The 21979-nt window shown below is 30.3% G+C and overlaps 1 protein-coding gene and 1 long non-coding RNA gene across 4 annotated transcripts; one reads left to right on the top strand and one right to left on the bottom strand.

Annotated features, from left to right (window-relative positions):
- The first annotated feature begins 1525 nt into the window (after positions 1–1525).
- Positions 1526–17573, top strand: LOC111630793 (nucleoporin NUP53-like). Of its 3 annotated transcripts, none has more exons than XM_023374951.1 (11): positions 1526–1584; positions 6980–7104; positions 7177–7280; positions 10955–11081; positions 11153–11189; positions 11597–11699; positions 11772–11825; positions 11893–11962; positions 13440–13568; positions 16209–16352; positions 17438–17573. In XM_023374951.1, exons 1-11 carry the CDS (start codon positions 1569–1571, stop codon positions 17513–17515), a joined length of 987 nt encoding a protein of 328 aa, XP_023230719.1. In that variant the 5' UTR covers positions 1526–1568; the 3' UTR covers positions 17516–17573. The 3 variants fall into 3 exon arrangements, with proteins under 3 accessions (XP_023230719.1, XP_023230721.1, XP_023230722.1); XM_023374953.1 differs by lacking the exon at positions 1526–1584 and adding an exon at positions 1674–1801; XM_023374954.1 differs by lacking the exon at positions 1526–1584 and adding an exon at positions 6332–6355.
- LOC111630794 lies at positions 17454–20200 on the bottom strand. Its single transcript, XR_002757586.1, has 3 exons — positions 19995–20200; positions 19871–19921; positions 17454–17590 (listed from the first exon to the last, which is right to left on the bottom strand). It is a non-coding gene; the product is annotated as an uncharacterized LOC111630794 (long non-coding RNA).
- Between the last annotated feature and the right edge of the window lie 1779 nt (positions 20201–21979).

Genomic DNA, 21979 nt, shown 5'->3' with positions numbered 1-21979 from the left:
ATAAATAGAACAAAAATCCTTATTACGATTGAAGGCGTTTGTGGTTTGGTTTACTGCGCTCCTTCTGGGTGTTTGCGTTGAAGCTTGCAGTCTGGGTTTGAATCACTGGTTGCCTTTTTTTTTCTTTCCTCAAAAGGTCCGCCATTAGGCTTGCGTTGCAGCGTGCAGCTGGGTTCACACCCACATGTCGTCTTTTTCTTTTTTTTCTCTCAAACGTTTCTCCATCAGGCTTGCATTGCAGCAATGCAGGTCCTGGGTTCGCGCCCCCAGTCGTTTTTTTTTTTTTTTTTTTTTAAATATCATTCATCTCGACAGTTACGTTTACACACAGCTAACATACATAATTTCGAACAACGCATTTCAAAATAACTATTGGGTTTCTGTAAATCAATTGATTTATATCCTGGTCCGTACTGTTCGTTTTAACGTAGCGCCATCTATTGGCAGGATATTTAAATTGTTTCAGTTTATCTTGATTGAACATCGATGTTCCAATGGGCATCGATCAAACATCGATGTGAAATCCGACATCGAAATTTAGAATCTATGCTTAGGCAAACATTAAAATTAACATTAAAATTATAGACATCGCACAGCACTGGTGGCGAGACACTCGTGACTGTGGAGCAGGCGCAGAAACTAATCGACTAATCATTGGAATGATGGGGATCATGGGAAGACACACATTTGCTCCATTGGTCCGCTTGCGTCACTGCAAACGTCCGTGCCGTGTGAAACTCTCATGTCTCGCAACGCACTGCTTATCATTTGGGCGATACCCAATTTACACGATCCCACTCGGATCGTTTAAAGGGATCCTATTAAAATCTGTTCGGACAAAAATTTTACGCTCATAAAAAGATCATGTCTAGGGAAAGTAGGCCGGGGTAACTCATTTTATACTAACAAAAATATTAAATTTTAAATCCAATGCAAATCGTTTAATTAAAGTACTATAATGTCTTCATGCATTTGGTTTATTTTTGGAGAATTTTTTTTTTTTCATAAAGAATTATACCATTATGAGGAATCTTTATTCTAGCGTTTTAATTTGGCTCTTCTTTATCATTTCTCGCTCATTTTAGCCAAACTCATTATTAGATAACTCTATCAGAATACGGTCGGACGACCGAGCGGTCAAGATGGCAGCCTACCGCCCAGGGGGACCCGGGCTCGAATCCGGAAGGTCGATGAAACCCAAGAAATTTCTCGGGGGTGGCCATCCGGATAGATCGGGCCCATAATGGGCTTGCGAAAAGAGGCCCTCTTAGTGTTTACAGAGCAGAAAGAGTTTGAAAAAAACCTACAATGATATGAAAAAAGGCCCCTTAGTGCCTACAGCGTGGAAAGCGAAAAACTAAAACAAGCGCCATAATATTTTTTTATGACTTAAGATATTTATAAACAATAAATAACTAATTTTGTAGTATTATCTTTATAAATTAAAAAATTAAATTAATTTTAAAAATGTTAAATGAAATCTGATGAATGTGGTTGCCGAATGACATATTATGACCGACAGGTGGCTCTGGAAACAATAATTTGAATTTGTCACATTGCAAGCAATCATGTTAGGTCATTTAGGTAAGACGTTATTTTTATTTTCATATAAATGTGATTTTTTTCTCTGTTATTTTGTATTGATGATGATAAAATTTAATGTTTGGAGGTGCTATGTAATATTTTATTAATAGGAGAATTCTGAAACTGATTTTCTCATAAAAGTTAAAGGAAAAATGTCACGTGTAACGAATCCCTTTTATAGTAGTAACGTGGTAGATTACATTGTTAAAACAGAACTGTAAGCATTTTACCTGGATTTTTAATTTGAATTATATTTTATACATATTATTACATATCTGAGATAACTGTTAATTTCCCTAAATAAAAGAAAAGAAAATGACATAATTGATTATGATTAGATATGCAGTTTAGTACACAGTACGGAAGAAAGAGTTAAGAAAAACAAGAGCTATACCAAATAAGATTAGAATGTAATTTAAATAGTAAATTACTACATTAGTAGGTAATTCATTTAATTATATACATAATTAGATAAATACAGGTAACCCCCGTATAACACGGCACTTCTATAGCACGGATTCACTCTGACACGGTTTGAGAAATGGGTAAAACCCTTGTATAACATAAAATGTAATAAATTTTTACATACTAAAGTACTAATAGTTCATGAAAGTTATTATTTTCGTGAACTATTAGTACTTCAGTGTGTAAATTTTCTTTTCTCGTCTCCATACACATTTTTCTATACAAAATTGTTTCAATTTTGCCAGATCTCAACGCTTCTGCTTCTGGTATTGCCAGATGTTTTTCCCTTATTCCATAAGTTCTTAGTGCCATATAAGGAAATTTATAAAGATCTTTTAATTAATTAACTAGAAGCAAGCAATCTAAAATTACATACACTTTTTGCCAAAGGTAAAGCATGAATCTGAAAATAATGCAGAAAAATGCTCAGAGGATAACAATAACTTGCCAAAAATAAAACGCTCTCGGTTAATAGTGCTTTTAGTGATGACAAAGAAAACATTGTTTAATTTATATTAATATGTATCACTTAAGNCCAAAAGGTAAAGCATGGATCTGAAGATAATGCAGAAAAATGCTCAGAGGATAAGGATAACTTGCCAAAAAGAAAACGCTCTCGTTAATTAATAGTGTTTTTAGTGATGACGAAGAAAACATTGTTTAATTTATATTAATATGTATCACTTAAAAAAATTTTAATGAAGAAATTTATCTTAATTATGAAAATATAGTCGCATGTTTTTTAATTTTTGGAACCCAACCCTCCTTTTTGTACTAGTTCTTTGTTTCGCATAACACGGATTTGCATAACACGGCAATTTTTTGGAACGTAACTACTGTGTTATACGGGGGTTACCTGTACTTCTGCACGCCAGCCAAAATGTATGGCACAAGATTCAAGCTCTGAATGAGGGGTTTCGCATCACCCCAGAATTGTTGACCCTTTTTGACATATTTACCTCCAAAGGTCATGTATCAGTGTACTGCCTATTCTACATGCAAAGCATGTAGATGTGCACTTTGGTATCTGCTATTGCTTGCATATCAGTGCCTGGGTGCTAAAACTATATAACAGTCAAGTGTACTACTTGAAGTTGGGCTAAATAGTTAAATGCAATAGACTTAGTGGACGACAGTATTGCAAATCAGATTAAAGTTACAACTGGCCCATAAATCTTGAGAATGGCGTTAGATAAATGAATTTCAAGATCAGATAGGAAATCTTAGGGGACTGGAGCCCCAATTAATTATATATGAACTTCTGATGCAAACTGGAAGTCACATTTCAATTCAAGAATTTTTCCCTGAAAGGTATTAGAGGACAGCACAATTCCATTGCTAACAGAAGGGTATGATGTACAAGGAGCAAAACACTACTAATTTGAGGTGGAGAGTATATATTTTAAATTAAATAAATTTAAAATAAGATTAAAAATTGCATTGTGATGATGTCACAGTAAATAATTGTTTGTAGCAGTTTAAAATCAGCATATAACCTGCATCTGCTTTCAAATTGTCTTTGAATAACCTCTTTAAAAGGCAATTAGGCAGATTTTCTGTGTAAAATTATGGTAATATATATTGAATAGCACTATTTTTGTTAAATGATAATTTAATTATAATCTAGTTGATTTTCAATATATTATTTAGTATTAAAAATTCATTAAATACTAGCAGACCCTGCCATGCGTTATTGGCTCAAAATGTATCTATTATAAATGTATAACACTTTCCCCAGGGGGGGGATTTTTCGAAAAATCCCTTCTTAGTGTACATTTTCTTGACGTACCCTATTAAAACGCAATCAAAAATGCAAAAAACCGCATCTGAAATAGTATAAATAGAAGCAGAGTTCTTTACTGTAAGCCTTAATCCTGTCCATCTCCCCCCGGTGAGGGAAATTTTGACACATATATTATATAAAAACACATGCGCATTCAAATGCAGCGTTGTATCAAAATTTCAAAGGAATTGGTAGGAACAAACGAACATTACATTTTTATTTATATAGATAGATAGATGATGATCTGCTTTAGTTCATCCTCACAGAAAAGTAAACTTAGGGCATCGTACTCTTAGCGCCATCTGTTGGACATAAAAGTGTTAGCCCAAGATGATATGTTTTAATTTATATGAATGTTTACGTAGTAATATACAGCCTATGTCCACCCTGAAGTTCCATTCTAAATATTGATGAAAGAACTTTTTAAATCGGATGAGTAGTTTTGGAGATTATCCGCTACATCCAAACTTACTTACTTACTTACAAACATTATCTCTTTATAATATTAGTATAGAAGTAAATAATTGATTATAGTTGTTAACTTGTAATTTTAGAAGAAAATAATGAATAGTGTTGAAAATTTCTGGTGGATTAAGTGCAATAAATTTTAAATACTAAAATATTTTTCCTAGGACATACATTAAAAAAATAAACAGATGATGATTTTGATTTTGGCAGTGATGATAACCCTGAATGACTCTTGCATTCAGTTATTTATTAAACAAATCTTAAGTCTTGTTTAGTCTGAAAATACTGTTTTTTTTAACTGTTATCTTAAATGAAAATACATTATATGAAAGTAAGGAAGAGATGTTTTGGAAATATTAACATAATTATTTTTCAATAACTGGAATGAATTATTAAGCACATGCAACAAAACCTTTAACATCCAGTAACAAAATTTTAATGTAAAAATTGAAGAATATTTTCAATCTTAAACAGGATCTGCATCAGGTCAGCATTTCTTTTTGTTCTAATTATTTAAAAAACTTTTTGAAAAAGTTGTGTTCTAAGCATTCCAATTTGGAATGTTGTTGTTGACTTGATGTAGATTTTGTTTAAAATCAAAAATATTCTTCAATTTTACATTAAAACTTTGTTACTGGATGTTAAAGGTTTTGTTGATTGTGCTTAGCAAATTAAGATTCTAATTTGAGAAATAGAGTGAAGAATTTGGCAATACTATTAGTATCATCTGACTGCCTGATGTAGTGTTAGCTTATTATTACAGTTTGAATCAGTCTTGAACAACCCTCAAATTGCATATAGCCCTCAAGATTCTAATTTGCAGCCTCTGCAGTTTTGTCAATGTCATTTTTATTTTTTGTTTTCTGCCTTGTGACATTATGCAACCCTAATTAAGTTGATATTCATGACAAAGAACATTCAAACTAAACTTGACCACTAAAAAGATGAAAATAAACTATACATTACTAGTTAGCATACATTAGTTTAAAAGACAGTGTATTGGAAGTTATCAAATGTGTTGATACTTAGCAGGCTTAAAAGCCTGCATCTCAGTAAGAAAAAAATGCATGCAGCCCACCAGAAGTATACAAAGTTTACTTGCCTGAATCCAGAAAAAGTCATTTATCACTAGTTTAAATTGTGCTGCAATGACTGGAAATGTTTTACAGCACTGGAGAATTTATAGTAAAAAGTTAGTTATGTAGAGAAGGAAAGATATGAAAAATTAATCTGATGATTTATTTAAACTGTTTTGGATCATCTGTGCTCCTACAAAGGTTTACTTTTACAAACTTTTAAATGGTGGTTCATGAAGTCTGTTTAATAAAAGAAAAAAAATTATTGTAAACAAAAAGTACTCAAGGAAAGATGTGAAGGTATCGTTAAGGCAACTAAATGTTCATACTCTTAAGAAAGGAATCAAATTTTGGTTTTATGAAATAAGGGTTTCCATGACTTTATTTATTTAAAGTTTTAAATATTATCATGTGCTTTGAGTCCATATCCCATCAATGGCCAAGTGGTTAAAACCACTGAACACTGGTAGTTGGTTACCTGATCAACAGGTTGGTCATGTGGAGTTTTCTAGGCTTTCTTCACATATGCAATATGACACCTAAATAGCAGCCAGTTTTGCATTGAAAACTTTCTTGAAAAACTCCCTTAGCAGACTGTCCATGTGTTTGTACTACCTTATCCCATCATTTAAGTCCATTCTTCCTGTAGTAAATAAATGAAAGATTTTGGGTTAGAGTGATGATTTTATTTAATAAATATTAATAAAAAACTTCATAAATGATATAATTCATCTTCAAATCATATCATTTGCAATTCATTCAAAATATCCTCCGAAAGTATTAGACCTTCGCTGAGAGAATCTTAAGACATTCCAATCTGCATTCATCGGACATCATTTCCTGTTTGTCAACTGGACTTAGAATGCAACATCCAGTCAGTGAATGGAAAACACCTTCTTCGCAGGACTTTCCTTTTCTTCTTTGAAGACTACATGCCCAAGTATACAAGGACTTAACCCTTCATGACTATGAACTTCTTGTAAGTTAAATTGTCTAATAAATGGGTTGTGTTGTTTATAAACGAGACATCGAGATCTCTGACTCAACTGCTCCCAGATAATGTGGTTTGTTATTGCTCGGCAGTCCAGATGGCAATGGAGACAATAACAGTATCACATATAATTCTTATTTTTTCATTTTGAAATTCCCCTTAGCACCTTTACAAAGTAAACATTTTTTTAGTCATCAAAGTTTTTAGTTTTAATTATAAAACACTTTTTTTTCCAATAGTTTTCATTCTAGTTGTAATTAAAAATTATTATTATTATTATTATTATTATTATTATTATATATTGTATCAAAACTTTATTTTAATATTTTTTGTACATTTATTACAAGAATTATAGCAGAGTGTAATTATTCTGGAAATTTAAATCTATTTTATAAAAACATATAAATACGTTGAAAATTTGCTCATAATTATATTTTATGAATTCTGATCATTAAAAAATATATGTAAATGATTGTTAATGAAGAAGAAATTGAGAAGCTAAAATTTCATTAATGATGTTCAAAGAAGTTTAAAATAAAATTATATGTTGACTGTACAGTCTGCATTCTTCTTATTTGGTTTAATGTAAATTTTACATTACATGTTTTTCAGGTTCTAGTCCTACAGAACCTATGACTTTGGGTTCTCCATCTAGTCCTAATACGCCATCACCATCTGGAAGTTCTCAATATCTACCCGGATATTTAACTGGTGCCACAACTCCAACTGCTCCTCCTGTAAAGTTTTGTTTTATTTTTTAAATTTTGATTCTTGAAGTAAGAGCATAATATGAACTTAAATTGTTTTAGGTATCTTCAGTCTGGTCTGTTCGTAATCCTGCAGGAAGATCATCGATTCCACCTTATGTCACCAACCTGCAAACCAATTTAACACCACTTTCTAAAACACCAATGTACTTAACTTAATATTAATATTTTAAATATAAGGTTTTTTAAATCAAACTATGATACATTCCAATTATGGGCTTTGTAATTTTAGTTTATCAAATAGCATAATTTTGTAATGAATTTTAAATGAATCTGAAGTATTTTTAATATGCCAAACAACTGTCATATTAAATTGAAGTCATTTGGCATGTTACTAATATATCGGGTTTCATGATGATTGACTGAAGTATTTTTAATTTCTATTAATGGATAGAGCATAGATTTGTGAATGACTTTTTGATATGAAGAAATTATTTTATGAATGAAATACAAGAAAAAATATTCATTTAATTTAGACATGTATACAAACAATTTTAGTAATAGAACCATTACTTGACTGTTTTAATAATTAATATTAATTGTATAGTTTATTTTACCATATTGTACAGAATAAGCCAAAAGTCTTCATACATAAAAGGCTGACTTTATTATGCAATTGTTTATAAAAACCAAGTGACTCAAGGCTCCGATACAATTGAAAAAGGCATTTTTAATAAGATAATTAAAACAAACTACAAAATTAGTTTTTTAGCATAATTTTATTTTAAATTATGTTTAATAATTAATTTAATGCAATGGTTGAAATGGCATGTTATTAACCAGCCTCAAAATTCATGGGTGAGTTTTTGTTAACGCCAACCTCATGTCATTCTCAACATTTAATCTATTCCTCTCAAACTCTCAACACATGTTTTAACCAACTGTGACAGAATAGTGTACCTAGATTACACTTATTTTAATTTTAAAAAAATATATGAAATTATTCAAACTTCAAGACACCATTAAAAATAAACATTGCATTATAGTGAATATATTTTTGTTTAGTTTACTGTATAAGTTGGCGACTCCACAGAAAACCCGTTGCGACCCCCTTCTGGGCCGCGACCCATAGGTTGGGAACCCATGCTTTATATGCATGTCTTTTAACTAAATGCAATTATTTATGGATATGTGCCAGGAATGGAAGAAACATGCATTACTAATGGCCTTTCATACTTTGAGAATGGAAAAGAGAAGAGAAAATGACACTAAACATGTTTAGTGCCCAAGACTTTGTTCATTACTATGGCAAACTTTTATTCTCTTTTGATTAGTAAGAAAAAGTGACAGAAGTTCTACTTTTCTCTTCATTGGTAGCCTGAAACTTTTTGCATTCTTCAACATGGCGACTAATAAAATGAAATTTAATATGTCATTTGTATATCTTAAGTTATTCAAATCCAAATAGATATTATCATTACATATACAACAAGTCCTCATTGTATAATAGGTTCTTGTAAATTGCTATGTTAAATGAATGACATTTAATGAAACCAATTTTATCATTAGCCAAATGATGTAAACAAGTTACAATTCAGTTAATATTATTCTAATTAGATCGTGTTTGCAACCTCCCATCATTTATTTTCCATTTTATAGAATCAATTTTACTGTTTGTAAAGAAAATTCAATAACAATAGTTGTAAATGTACTTTCCTTGACAACATTACAATGAAGTAGCATATGGAAAAGAGAAGAGAACTATTCTCTTTCCATAAGTGTTCATACTTCAAAAGAATAAAACAGAATCATACATGTGCATTTGATGCTTGCAGTTTAAAACAAAACTTTGAAAGCATAGCAAAGTGAAACCTAAGTTGTAAAATTCCAAAAAAAATTAGAGTATATATTTATTATTAATTAATTCAAAAAGAAGAGAAAATGGAAACTATTATATTATAAAAAAATGTAAGGTGAAATTTGTAATACTTGAAAAAATATATATTTTTAAAAATGTAATGACAATCCAAAATTAAATAAAAGAACTGGAAACATTATTAATGGAAAAAATTAAACGAATAAAGATGACAACAAAAAATTATTTTTTATTTGTAAACAATTACAACTGAAGAGGGCCAAACTAATAATTTGGCTGAAATGCATATTGTAAAAAAAATATTAAAAATGAATAAAAACATCTTTCCAAAGGCAATAATTGTTCACTAAGCTCTCAATAGTAAGTGGTCAAGAATAAATTGATATCACATAATCTCAACCACACTATTATAGTGTTTTTTTTAATTGATAAATTATGATTCATCAAAAATAATTCTGTTCTAGCTCTAATCATTTAAATTTTATCAGTCTCCATGTTGAAGGATGTGAAGGATTGCAGATACCAACAGAAATAAAAATAAAACTTATGTTGACTTTTCTCTCTAACCAAAAGAGACAGAAGTATGTCACTAGTAATACATGAAGTGTTGTGCACTCACTAATCCTGTTTAGTATCATTTTCTCCTCTCTTTTCCATTCTCATGAAGTATATGAACTGGTCTTAATGCTTTCCTTATATAATAACTACCTTGTATACAGTGTATCACTTCAAATAAAGTCAAGTCAAAGTGAAGTTTTGGAACCCAAGAGGCTATTTTATGGAACTAGAAGGCCATTACAATGTATGAAGATTTTTGACTCTAGTTTAAAATTATATTTTGAGTCAGAATTTCATTGCAGTTTTGCATATTTAAAGTTACCAATACCAAGTACAGGTATACCTCGACTTACATCGTTTCGAGTTACGTCGTCCCTGATTATACGTCGTTTGTCAAAAAAGTATATGGAAAAATAAAAATCAAGTTTAAGTCATTTTATTCGACTTTACATCTGTCCGCCACAAATATTGAAGTCGTAATATCACTAGAAAAATGTTTAAAGCACATAAAATCATATTAAAATATATACATTTACAAGTATGTAGGCCCTACTGTATTTACAGTACATGCATTCGTAAATTTAGACTACTTTTTTATGTACTATATTAAAAACTAAAATTTATTTGTTTGTAAGCTTAAAATAGATCCTTATTAACCATACATTATTAAAAATGCATTAATAAATAAAATACAGAACCGGAATTGGCAATTTATGGTTTAGCCTAGTGACAAGTAGATTCATAGACGTCGGTTTTCGACTTAAGTCGTTTTCCTGGAACCAATTACCGACGTAAGGCGAGGTATACCTGTAAAGTATACAAAAAATGATACTAAAACAATATAACAATAATTTAGGAAATAGAAAAGTTTATGCATTTCTTTTAAATTTCTCATACCAATTGTTTTCATTCGTGAAATGTTATAATGTCTAAATTAATGATTAAATTTTAAAATAATTGTTATGAAGACATTGGTTATAACAAATTATGAAATTCTTGACTTTTATTGATAGTATAAATTTTAAGTTGGTTGTTAAAATATTTGAACTTATAACAAATTATTATAAAAGTTATACACAAAGAATTACAATATTGCTGGATTCTTATTGAGCTACAGTATGGCAAATTAATTAATTAATTAATTTACTAAGCAATTTGGACTAATAGGTGGTTAAGATGGTATCTTGTGTTAAATTTTATCATTAGAATATTTGTATTATAAATAAATTTATTCCTAATAGTTAAATTTAATACAAGATTAATCACCTACATCTAGGTAAAATTGCTTAGTATCTTAACAACTAATTAGCCATATTGTAATCTGATAAAAATTTGACTGTATTGTTTAATTATTAACATATATTGGGTTTTGATATTGTGATTGAATAGAAACATATAAAGAATTATAAGTTTAAAAGGTTTGTATCAATAATTTTCTTTTATTAGACTTATTCATAGTCAAACTCCTAGAGGAAAGCCAGGTGTTCCTCCTGTACAAGAACTATTTGATAATATTACTTCACCTGCATCTAATTATCCAGCCAAAAATATAGCAACACCCCAGAAATCCATGGTAAAATTTTCTCATCTGTTTTAAGAGAGTGGCATAATACATTTCATTTCATTTGTTATCATATTTTATAGGTACAAGATAAAATGGTTAATGCAACTTTTGATTCTGGTAATTAAAAAACTATTTCATAAAAATTAATAATCAAATGATATTGCTGAATTCTTATTGGGCTATAATATGACTAATTAATTATTAAGATACTAAGTAATTTAGACTAGAAATAGATGGTTAAGCTGCCATCTCATATTAAATTAAGTCATTAGAAATAAATTTAATTTAGAATATTCTGGAAGAAAAGATTGGCCTGGTGTGGGACTCAAACTCTTGCACACCGTGAGATGCATTATCAGTTGCATTATCTGTACTTCCATCTTTGCTTTCAAATCAATTAATTTAGAAGATATAACCTATCTGGCTGTTATAACTCAAAAAGAATCAGGCTGTATCATTTGGTTATTAACACAAAAGTTATTTTGTTTCTTACCAAAATCAAATTAAAAATAATTGTGTTTCAGGAAATTTAACTAACTCCATTTTAACCCCAGATCGAAATGTGAATCAGACTACTAATAGTTCTTTTCTTTCTCCTGCACAAATTGATCCATTTTACACTCAAGGGTAAGCAAAATATTTCATTTCAATTAGAATATAGGATTTTGTTCTCTATATTTATATTATATTCTCTTGTAGAGAGAATCTTACTGCAGATATGCAATTAGATGAAACATGGGTAACAGTATTTGGGTATGTATAATTTTTTTCTTATATATATATTATTTATATAGAAATAAAAAGTAATTTTAATATACAGGTTTCCACCAGCTGCAGCATCTTATATTTTACAGCAATTTTCACAATATGGAACTGTTCTTGAGCACAAAGTATGTTCTTACTTTTTAATTATATTAATATAAATTTTCTCATGCATTTCTGTTCAACATTTCAAACATAACATTAGAGCAAAAATATTTTAATTTTTTTCATGTTTGTAAAAAAAAAATGTGATTTTGTCTTATAAATTTATATTTCTCAAAGGGTTTAATCTTATTAAAAAAAAGTAAACTGAGTTAATTTCAAAAAATTCTATAATAGTCAAGCCTTGATTTAACATCTTTTTTTTCTGTCTATGAAATTGGCACTAAATCAAGTATGGTGCTAAACTGAAGAATCTCAAACAATAAGAATTATATACTGTATATAGTGATGAAGTCTATATACAAGTTTGTCATTCATTTGATTTGGTTGTTATAACATTTGCAGTGCAAAATGGTATATTAATTGAGTATTCATTGGTGTTTTATGAAGATTTGACTGTGTTAATTATTTCAACAATTTTATATATTTTTGTTTTTATTTCATTCCCCCAATTTCTTTCTATCCTCTGGACACTAAGGCTTTTGTAATCATATCTATCATGAGTTTGGCCAGTCCATCAATGGAGAGATGGAGCCCAACATATCAGGAACTTATTGCCCATGAAATATTCTTGGGCTACTTGTCTGGATTTGATTCCAGGTCTCCAGAGTTGTAGGCTGATGCCTTACTTATCTCAGCCATTTGGTCATCAGTAATTTTATATTATTTGTTACAAGTTTATAGGAGATTCACAGTTAATCATCATCAATATATATTATAAAGGTAAGTGTACAACGTGCATGCTGCTAAAGCTCAAAAACAAGTCCTGGTACAATCAAGGGAATTATATGGTGTGGTAGCTCTCTATCCCCTTTCCATGAAGAAAGTTCCGTTTTTACCTGAAGGGCATGCTATTGAAGATATAAGGGCTAGAAGTTTCTAGAACAGTCCAGAACATTCGAGAGCATTCCACAACATTCCAGAATGTTCCAGATCATTGTGGAACATTCCAGAACACTCTCGAATGTTGTGGAATGTTCTCGAACATTGTGGACATCCAAAGTCTTTTTTGTATGGGTGGGACTACCCATTGGTGGGGATATATAAAGCACAGTATTGATCATTAAGTGTATAGTTGACTGTGAGAGAAGCAGGAGTCTTTAAGGTTAATGCCGCAATGTTTTATAGTGTGTCCTTGTGCTTTGATAATTGTAAAACTATAGGCTAATTTGATTGGAAATTGCAGTCTTTTAAATTAGAATGGCAGTTCAGTAGAGATCAGTGGTATTCTGGGTAAATACTGTGTGTCCTTTTATTCCAACTACCACACAATCTCATACCAACTCCCTGAGTGAAGCTGGGTACCTTAGCTAGTATTCTATAAAAATTAAATATTTTCTAGAAAATCTTTGCTTTTTTTGAGATACTTCTATTTTGTAAATGTCCAAATGATATTGTCATTTTTCATTTAAAATAGTAACATTTTTGAAATGTATTTGATAGATTGCAACATCAGGAAACTGGATGCACATTCATTATGAGACAAAACTACAAGCAAAGAAAGCAATTGGAAAGAATGGGAAAATATTTGGTAAAACAATGATGATTGGTGTTACGCAGTGCATTGAAAAGGTAATTATTTCAATGTTTTAAATAAACTTGATAATTTTTCATAATGTTATTAACTGATTATGATTAGTAAGAGAGAGACTAACACATTAAAGCTGTACAGCTGTTCACAATTATTCCTATTATGGATGGACATGAATGTAGGATGAGAATCAACTCTGATCTTTGCTACCCATGCTAAATTATGGAGGATTAGTTTAAATCTTATCCCCTGCAATAGTAGCTAACATTTTGCTAGGCAGCCAACTAACTTATTATTCTATGAAGATGAATATTTTATTGAATAAAATAATTTTTACTTGTCAAAGTAAAAAATGACAATATTTATTTGGTTACCTAATATCTAACAATGTTCTGGATAGTGACCAGTTCTTCAATCAATATGCAAAATATACATTTTAGTTTCTCTATTGATCACCAAGCATAAGATTTATTGCATTATAAACAACGAAACAATGAAATTGAACCATAAGTGGCTTTTTAAATTTAAGTACAGTTGACCCCCCCTATAACACTGTTGATTATTCCATTTTATATGAATTCCATGTTGTACGAGTCAGATTTTACAAATATGTGAGCTGTTCACAGCCCAACTCAACTCACGTATTTGTAAAATCTAAGTGACTCATACAACATGGAATTCATATACAACGGAATAATCAACAGTGTTATAGGGGGGTTGACTGTATTGGGTTGTTCGGAAAGTAATTTCATTTTTTTTCCATGGAAAAAACAATATTTTTATAATAAATAAATATTTTATTGAATTATATATCGACCATTTTGGTCAAATACCTGTTGTCATTGTCTCTGGTAGTAGCATTATTTCACATTCATAAAAGTTTTGATCTTTGCTTACAAAAATATGGTTGGTGTGATAGCACGTCCCATCTAAATTATAACAGTTTCTGACGAGTTTTTCAATTTTCTCCAAGGCCCCCAAAATAGCTGATTACAGCCTCGATCTTCATTGGACCAAAATCTCTTTCCAGCTAGGAATGTTTTAAGTTTCAGGAACAGAATAGAAGTCTGAGGGAGCAATATCCAGTAATATAAGCATATTACTTGGATTTGGCTTGGATGAATGCAGAAGGATTTTGAACTTAATTTCTTCCAGTTTTTGCTGAACTACTGCAATTGATTGAGCGAGTGAAAGCAGCAGCACTTTTTTTCTTGATCATTCCCAGGTGTTTTTTAGCTTGTCCAAAAGTTTTGCATGGTATTGCTAGTGACAATTGACTATCTTGAAAAAAGGAAAAACTAACAAAATTCCTTTGACATCTCAAAAAATTGATGCCATTGCCTTGGCAGCCAAATGAAAGGTCTTTGCCTTCTTTGGAAGCTGTTCACTGTCTCCAATCCACTGTTCTGACTGAATTTTTGTTTCTGGTTTGTAGTTGTGAATCCTAGTCTTATCCATTGTCACAAATTGTTTCTTGAAATCCAGTGGATTCCTCTTAAACAATTCCAAACTCTCAGCTGATGTTCGGGATTAAATGCATTGTTGCTCAGGACTGAGCAAATGCAGCACTCATCTTGCAGACAACTTTAAACCCAATTTGTCATGAAAATATGAACTACTTGTTCATAGGGGATGCCCCACAGCTTCCTCAATTTCACATACTGATTCTGTGATCTTCTAACACCATGTCATGGATTTTATCCACAGTTTCTGGAGTGGTAGCAGGTTTTGGAAGTCCTGAATGTGGTTCATCATCACTTTGTGTGTGTGTGTGGCCATGCTTGAATTCTGAATCCCAAAAACTTGCTATAAAAAATAAAGATACGATCACCAAGAACATTGGAAATCAAATTCAGGTTGGACATTGTGGTTTACCTCCAAATGGAAAATTTGAGCTGTTATGTATAGTACAAACTGGCACACATTGTATTTCACTTCAGTGCTTGTAAAAACCTAACTATTGACCAGATCAATGTGATATTTGGAGTCAATACATACGAAGGATTTATTAATGCATCACATTAAAAATATTTCCAAACAAAAAATTTTATCTCTGAACATTGCTTTGAATAGATATGCTTTAATTATGGTCATCTGTATTTTTCATTCTTGGGAAGTTGATATCTCTCTTTGATAGTGTTAAGCTTTTTACATCATCTTATGATGTAAAAAATTGAATGATGGATCATCATTGCCTAATACAGCAAGTGATTATTGATTAGATGATTGATCTTTTATCTATTTGTAATTTAAGATCAACAATTCATATCTTAAATTAGTTGATGCTTTTTACTAAAGCTGTTTTTGTGCCATACTGTTTTCTTGTTAACCTGCAATTGCATACATAACATGGTGATTTTCTGTTGATTTTTCATGCATAATTACCATTCCTTGAATTTGAAAATCCTGTGATATGTTGAATTTTTGCACAAGCAGAAGACATTGTATGTTGTTTTTAACATGAGGAAATCATGAAAGTACTCAATTTAGTGAAAAATGTCTGCAAAAAATAGGTGTACAAAATTGCTGCTACTACATGAGACAGCAGATTAACCTGCAATCACAAGATTGAAATTACAATATATATTTCAGTCAAATATTTAAATAAATTTTATAATACAGCATTGTGTGTAAATATTTTAACAATGTAAATAATGTTTTAAATAACAAATTTAATACAGGCAGTAATGGATGAATCTTGCAAAGAGAATTCTTTATGCTCTAGTGCCATCTCACCATTTATTAGCTCAGAAAAAAGTGGAATGAATCAAGGAACCATTCGGCCCCTAACTCAAGCATACAAGACGGCAGTTTCTACTCATAAGGTAAGAAATTTTGTTTAAAATGTTATAACCGAGTTTGGATGTTAAATAATAATTAAAATAGCATTTAAAAAATGATTATACAAAACTGGAAACATTTGTATAATTATAAAATACTTTTTGATAGTGCAATAGAATCTTAACAGCTCACAGATAGATGCATAACTAACTATGTGATTCTTAACAATCTGATCACATTGTTATATTCTTATTTATTTTGATCAGAAGAATAAACCAACATAAAATATCACATTACCCATGTAAAGAATTTTTAACTGCTTGTCACAGCAAGCCTTGAATAGAATTATCCTGTGACTTTAAAAAACTTTTGAAATTTTTCACAGGCAGTTTGTTTGTATAAAATCAATTCTGAGAGATTGTACTACTACTAGAATAAATTCACCTTTATAGTATAAAGGTGATAAACAAACAAGTATATTAGAGCTTGTCCATTTAAAATTTTACAAAACATTGCAAGTGAATCTTGCAAGCATTCAAAGTTCATGGTGAAAATATGCTATCTGATACAAGCTGCAATGAGGTATCATCCATTTTTAATTTAATTTTGACATTAGGATCAATTGGAACAACATATATCAGTAACTAACACTAACACTGGGTTAAATTATAGAAATTTTTATGGATAATTAAAACAATTACTTTTTGACTAATCATTAGTAATAATTTATTGCTAAAAGTTGTGTTTTTGAACACCACTATGAAATGTTCTACCAATTGACAAGCCATACAATGTTGGCCTTTTTATAAAGACCATATGATTTTTCAAAATCAGTTGACATGCATTTTGTCCTTAATTTACATACTTTTTTTAATGAATTCATTTGTTTTACTGAAAAGACAAACACTCCTTATAGTAAATATGGATGATTTCTTACTTTACCAATCTTCTACATTAGATTATCATTTGTTCCTGTGTGTTGTGTATGTCTTCTAATTTTATATGTAATGAATCAAGAAGTGAATTTTGCAATGTTTATTTGATTTAATATCAATATTATACATGATCAATATTATTTAAAGCTCCATGAAAATGTGTACAGATAATTATTTATATGTTTTTTCCACAGGTTACCCCTCAGACCAGAACGCCACAAAAGAATAATAATGTTATTTCAAAAGCCATGGAATATATATTCAGTTGGTGACATTTCCTCTTCTGCTAGATAATTATCTGTGCAATAAGTCACTTAAATTTTCTACCATCCTTCATTAGTGGTCTACTGTAAATATAAAAATTATAATATTAATTGAATAATATTTACTTTAAAAAGTTTAAGACTCTTTATCAAGAAATTTATTTTGTATATTTTGCTTTTTAGATTGTCTTCAAATTGTGTAAATAATTAAACTTATACAATATACAATAAAATATGAATCATTTACAGACTAACCTATTACTTTTTTAAAAGATGAAAATATACCAATTGAGCTTGCTATTATATTAATTGTTCACACAATTTACAAAATATCCATCGTATTGAAAATGGTGCAAGAATCTAAAACATTTGCCAATATTAATTATTGCAATTCTAATGACTGACTGTCTGATAATTTATATGGAAAAAATTTTCATATTTACATTCAGTGATATATAAATTTTACAGCTCCATTATGAAGTGCACTTACCAAAATACATAATGTAGAGCAATGTCAGTAAGAACTAGTACAGGAAATTTGGCAACATTGTAAGCCATCTACTGTTATTACCCTGTTAATCATTGTGAAAAACAGCTATTTAGACTTGAAAATCTAAATAAATAAAGTTTATGGACACCACTTACTTTAAAACGATTCAAATTTTGGCTTTATATATATAGTTTTCAAGCCAAGTGCTTAGAAGTGTGCAACAGTACTTTCCAGGACCAATTGAGTAGAGAACTGTTCTCATTTTTAAATTCAGTCATGGTACACAAATTTGGCCTATGTAAAATAAAATTTGATTCTTCACTAGGTGAAAGCACCACAATTTTGCATTATGTCAAAATCTTCAGTGATTTTATTAATTCTTTTAGTAAATGAATGTCAGTAACATCTTCCTCATTTTAGTTGTCATTTTAAAATCAATTCTTGCTACAAGCTCCAATTTAAAGTGGTATATATACTGATTGAATATGTGCAGAAAAATAATTTGAAAATTGTGATTCATTATGTCATATGTTATCATATGACAAATTCTAGCAAAATTAATGCCATCTATCAGTTAAAAAATGTAATGCATTGCAAATGAATATACTTGGGAATGACCTTGAACAGGTTAAGACATTAGTGGAGATAAAAATATCTTCATAAAATAAAATGAGTGTAATTGCAGTCCAGAGGAGAACACTCAGATACAATCTATGCAAAATGTCCCATGATTTCCATCAGGATTAGAGGAATGTTCATTTCTATTCATACTCTTCTGTACATTTTGAGGTTTTTTTTTTGGTATTTCATTCAAGATAGCTATTAAATGAGAAATGGTGAAGCCCTGATGAACTGAATATAATACACAACTTGATTTCAAGGAAAGTTCTGTGTCCTGCAGATATAGGAATATAATCTTGATCTGTTTCATTTCCAGAAATACAGTGAATGTTTATCAGCATCTCAGTGGGTTTGATGGATTTCTCACAGCCAGAATCCACCCTGTTCTCATAGATAACACGTCAAACATTTCATTAATAATTTCATTTTTGGTCCTCAGATTTCTGGAATTTGAAAAAAGCAAACTAAGCCAAGTTCAACAGATACCACCAACAGAGAACTATCCCCAATCTTTTGTAGTTCTTTTAGTTATATCAGGAAGGAATGAGAGATGTGAATACTTAATAGTTCATTGGCAATATCTTGATAAACTCTATTACATAGTCTATCTAGACTGTGAAGAAGTTAGATTTCTGTAAATCTAGCAGAAAAACATGAGGACTACTACAAAAATTGAAAGGCAACTGACTGATAACACCAAACAAATTTAACTCTTATATTTAACTACCCCAGAACATTCCTGAAGTAAAACAAATTAAAAATGCAATAGTCAGAAAACCTGCAACTTTTGATTTCTAACAGAGAATGGCTTATAGAATTCAGAAGTAACAAAACTCTGGGCTTCAATGATGTTCAGCCTGAATTTCTAATTCACTGGAAAATTTGCTAAAAAGTATCTGGTGGAGTTTCTTTATAGATATCTTAAGAATAGGTTCTATCCCAAACCTACTTGAGAGCTGCATTTATAAGCTGATGGAACCCCAACTACACAACAGGATAAGAACAAAACATTTACAAAATACCCATCAAACAGGCAACATTTTAACAATTTACTATATTTTTGTGCAAATGAGAGCATGCTCTTATAAATGTACTGATTACTGACTATTCAGTCACAGATTTTCTTAGATACCTTGCAGACTAGTGTTGATTTTGCTCCATCTATAAGAGCATGCTCTTACGTGCACTTTGATATTCTCTTTCAAATATATAATTTATTCTTACATTCTCATTAAAACACAAAATAAATTCACCTTCATCTATTTGACAATTGGTTTTCTGTCAATTTTTTCAGGTACTATTACCTGTGAAAAGTGTATGTATTAATATAAATGATTTAATAATAATTTAACTTTAACTGAAACCAGTAATCTTTACCTTATCTCTTTGTTGAAGACGATTATACACATAAGGGCAATATGGAAGAGTCGGGATGAAACGACCAGAACCAGCAGTAACATTCAGCTGTTGAGAATTTTCATAAATCAGATTAAAAATGTCACTAAATTGATCAGTTTCATTGTCAATGATAAAAATTAACATACTTTGATACATAAAAAACTTTATTTAAGTTACATTCATATAATAACAAAATCAAACTAATTGTTCTATTTAATTCTATAATAATTTTTTCTGTAAAACTAATATAGTAAACCTCTCCAGATGGAATAAAAATTTTGTTCCATATAATAAGGCATGCACAATGTTGAGCCTATCACACTGAAGATTGGGAAAAAAAGATTGAGATGCCTAATGCAACAATGTACAGTATTTACAGATCATTTCATTTCATATATCTTGGCCAGGGCTCTTGAAATTTTAAAAAAATTCAAGAATCCCTTTATTTTCCTGGCTGACATATAACAAGAAAATATTGGAATTGTGTCAAATTTGATCCTCTTGATGTTTTGAGATCCCCTTAACCCAAAAAATTCTATGGGGGGCATTATTTAATATCTCAGGACAGAATATATATTAAAAACAAAATTTGGCATGGTAACCTATATATAAGGGGATTAATTAATAAAGTTTGAGGGGTGGGGAGTATAACATTTTCATTAAGTCAGAGAATGAGTCAATCATTATTGGCATTTACAATATTTTTTATATTATTAATTATAATAAATAGGCAAAATTTTTTTTGGATAAAATCTCATAATAGCCTGGAAAATTAAACTTGGATTTTTTAGTAATGCACAGTGACCTTGTTAAAATTAATGAATCTTCAAGTAGACCTGGCCAAGATTTATGAAACAAGCTGCAAGTTCTTTTCTTCTGATCTGAATGAAGATATATTCTCTTGTGGAGAATATATCTTCATTATACATAATAATAAAGCATAGGCTAATGTGTTGTTGTGGTTATTAACAGCAAAGTTTATATAATGTAACAAAGCCAATGAATTTAATCTGTCCATTAATAGGAATAGATGAAATAGTAATTGATAATGATAAATGCCTTTAATATTTTATTTCTGTTTTAATTTTTTTTGACCAATGTCCATTTCAGACTGCATACATTAATAAATAAATGTTCTTGTTGTATAGTGTTAATGCATAACATTTTTAAAATACTAATTTTTGTATTATCTGTTTACTGTTACATACTAAGTACAGTCGACTCCCCCTATAACACGGTAGATAGGTTCTGTTTTTTATGAAATTGATGTTTTAGGAGACCTTGCCAATCACAGCCCAACATGTGTGAAGTTTACAGACTACGGCTGTTTGAAAGGTTTTCTTCCATAAAATTAATTGATTTCTAGAATAATTTGACTCAACATTTCCAAAATACGTATATTTTTTTGGGAATAATCCGTATAAACTATGCTATAAACAAAAAATTGTAGGATTACTTACCAAGTGTGCACCATTCGATGTCACCATTGCTTAAGCTTGTTTTCGTCGCGGAGCGGCACCCAAATGGCGGCCACAATTTCTGATAAAGTTATTTTTCTGCGAAAACTTTGGAGACATCATTAACATAAATAATTTTTATGGCCATTGAATAAGAAATGTTTCTTTCACAAGAAATGTATAAAATTAGCTTCCGGTGTTGGGAAGATGTCGGGAGACGGAGACGAAGATGGGCACAAGACACACACACAGCAATTGGTCCGACACTGGGAAATTTCGGGGGAAGAATCCAGTGGCGTACCGTGGGTGTCAGCCGCCCGGGGCGGAGGGAAATTTCGCCCCTCCCTTATTTAGGTATTTCAATTTAAAAGACCAAAATTCAGTTTTGTCACAGAACAAGCAATGAAAAATTCGGTGGTAGTGCAGCGACCTGTTTAAAATAGTTCTATTGGATATTAGTGGTATATATGAACGCGAATGAATCGTACAAGCAAGAAGAAAAAAAAA

Source organism: Centruroides sculpturatus, unplaced genomic scaffold, assembly GCF_000671375.1.
Source record: "Centruroides sculpturatus isolate CEXI.00-Female unplaced genomic scaffold, Cexi_2.0 scaffold702, whole genome shotgun sequence".
NCBI lineage: Eukaryota > Metazoa > Arthropoda > Arachnida > Scorpiones > Buthidae > Centruroides > Centruroides sculpturatus.
The sequence above is the reverse complement of the archived record's forward strand: the minus strand, read 5'-3'. Positions and strand labels throughout refer to the sequence as shown.

What these genes read in the sequence shown, in the direction of transcription:
- LOC111630793 (XM_023374951.1), top strand. An exon ending in CAACACCCCAGAAATCCATG is followed by an intron (nt 11,082 to 11,152) that starts GTAAAATTTTCT and finishes CATATTTTATAG; the next exon opens with GTACAAGATAAAATGGTTAA. An exon ending in TTACGCAGTGCATTGAAAAG is followed by an intron (nt 13,569 to 16,208) that starts GTAATTATTTCA and finishes AATTTAATACAG; the next exon opens with GCAGTAATGGATGAATCTTG.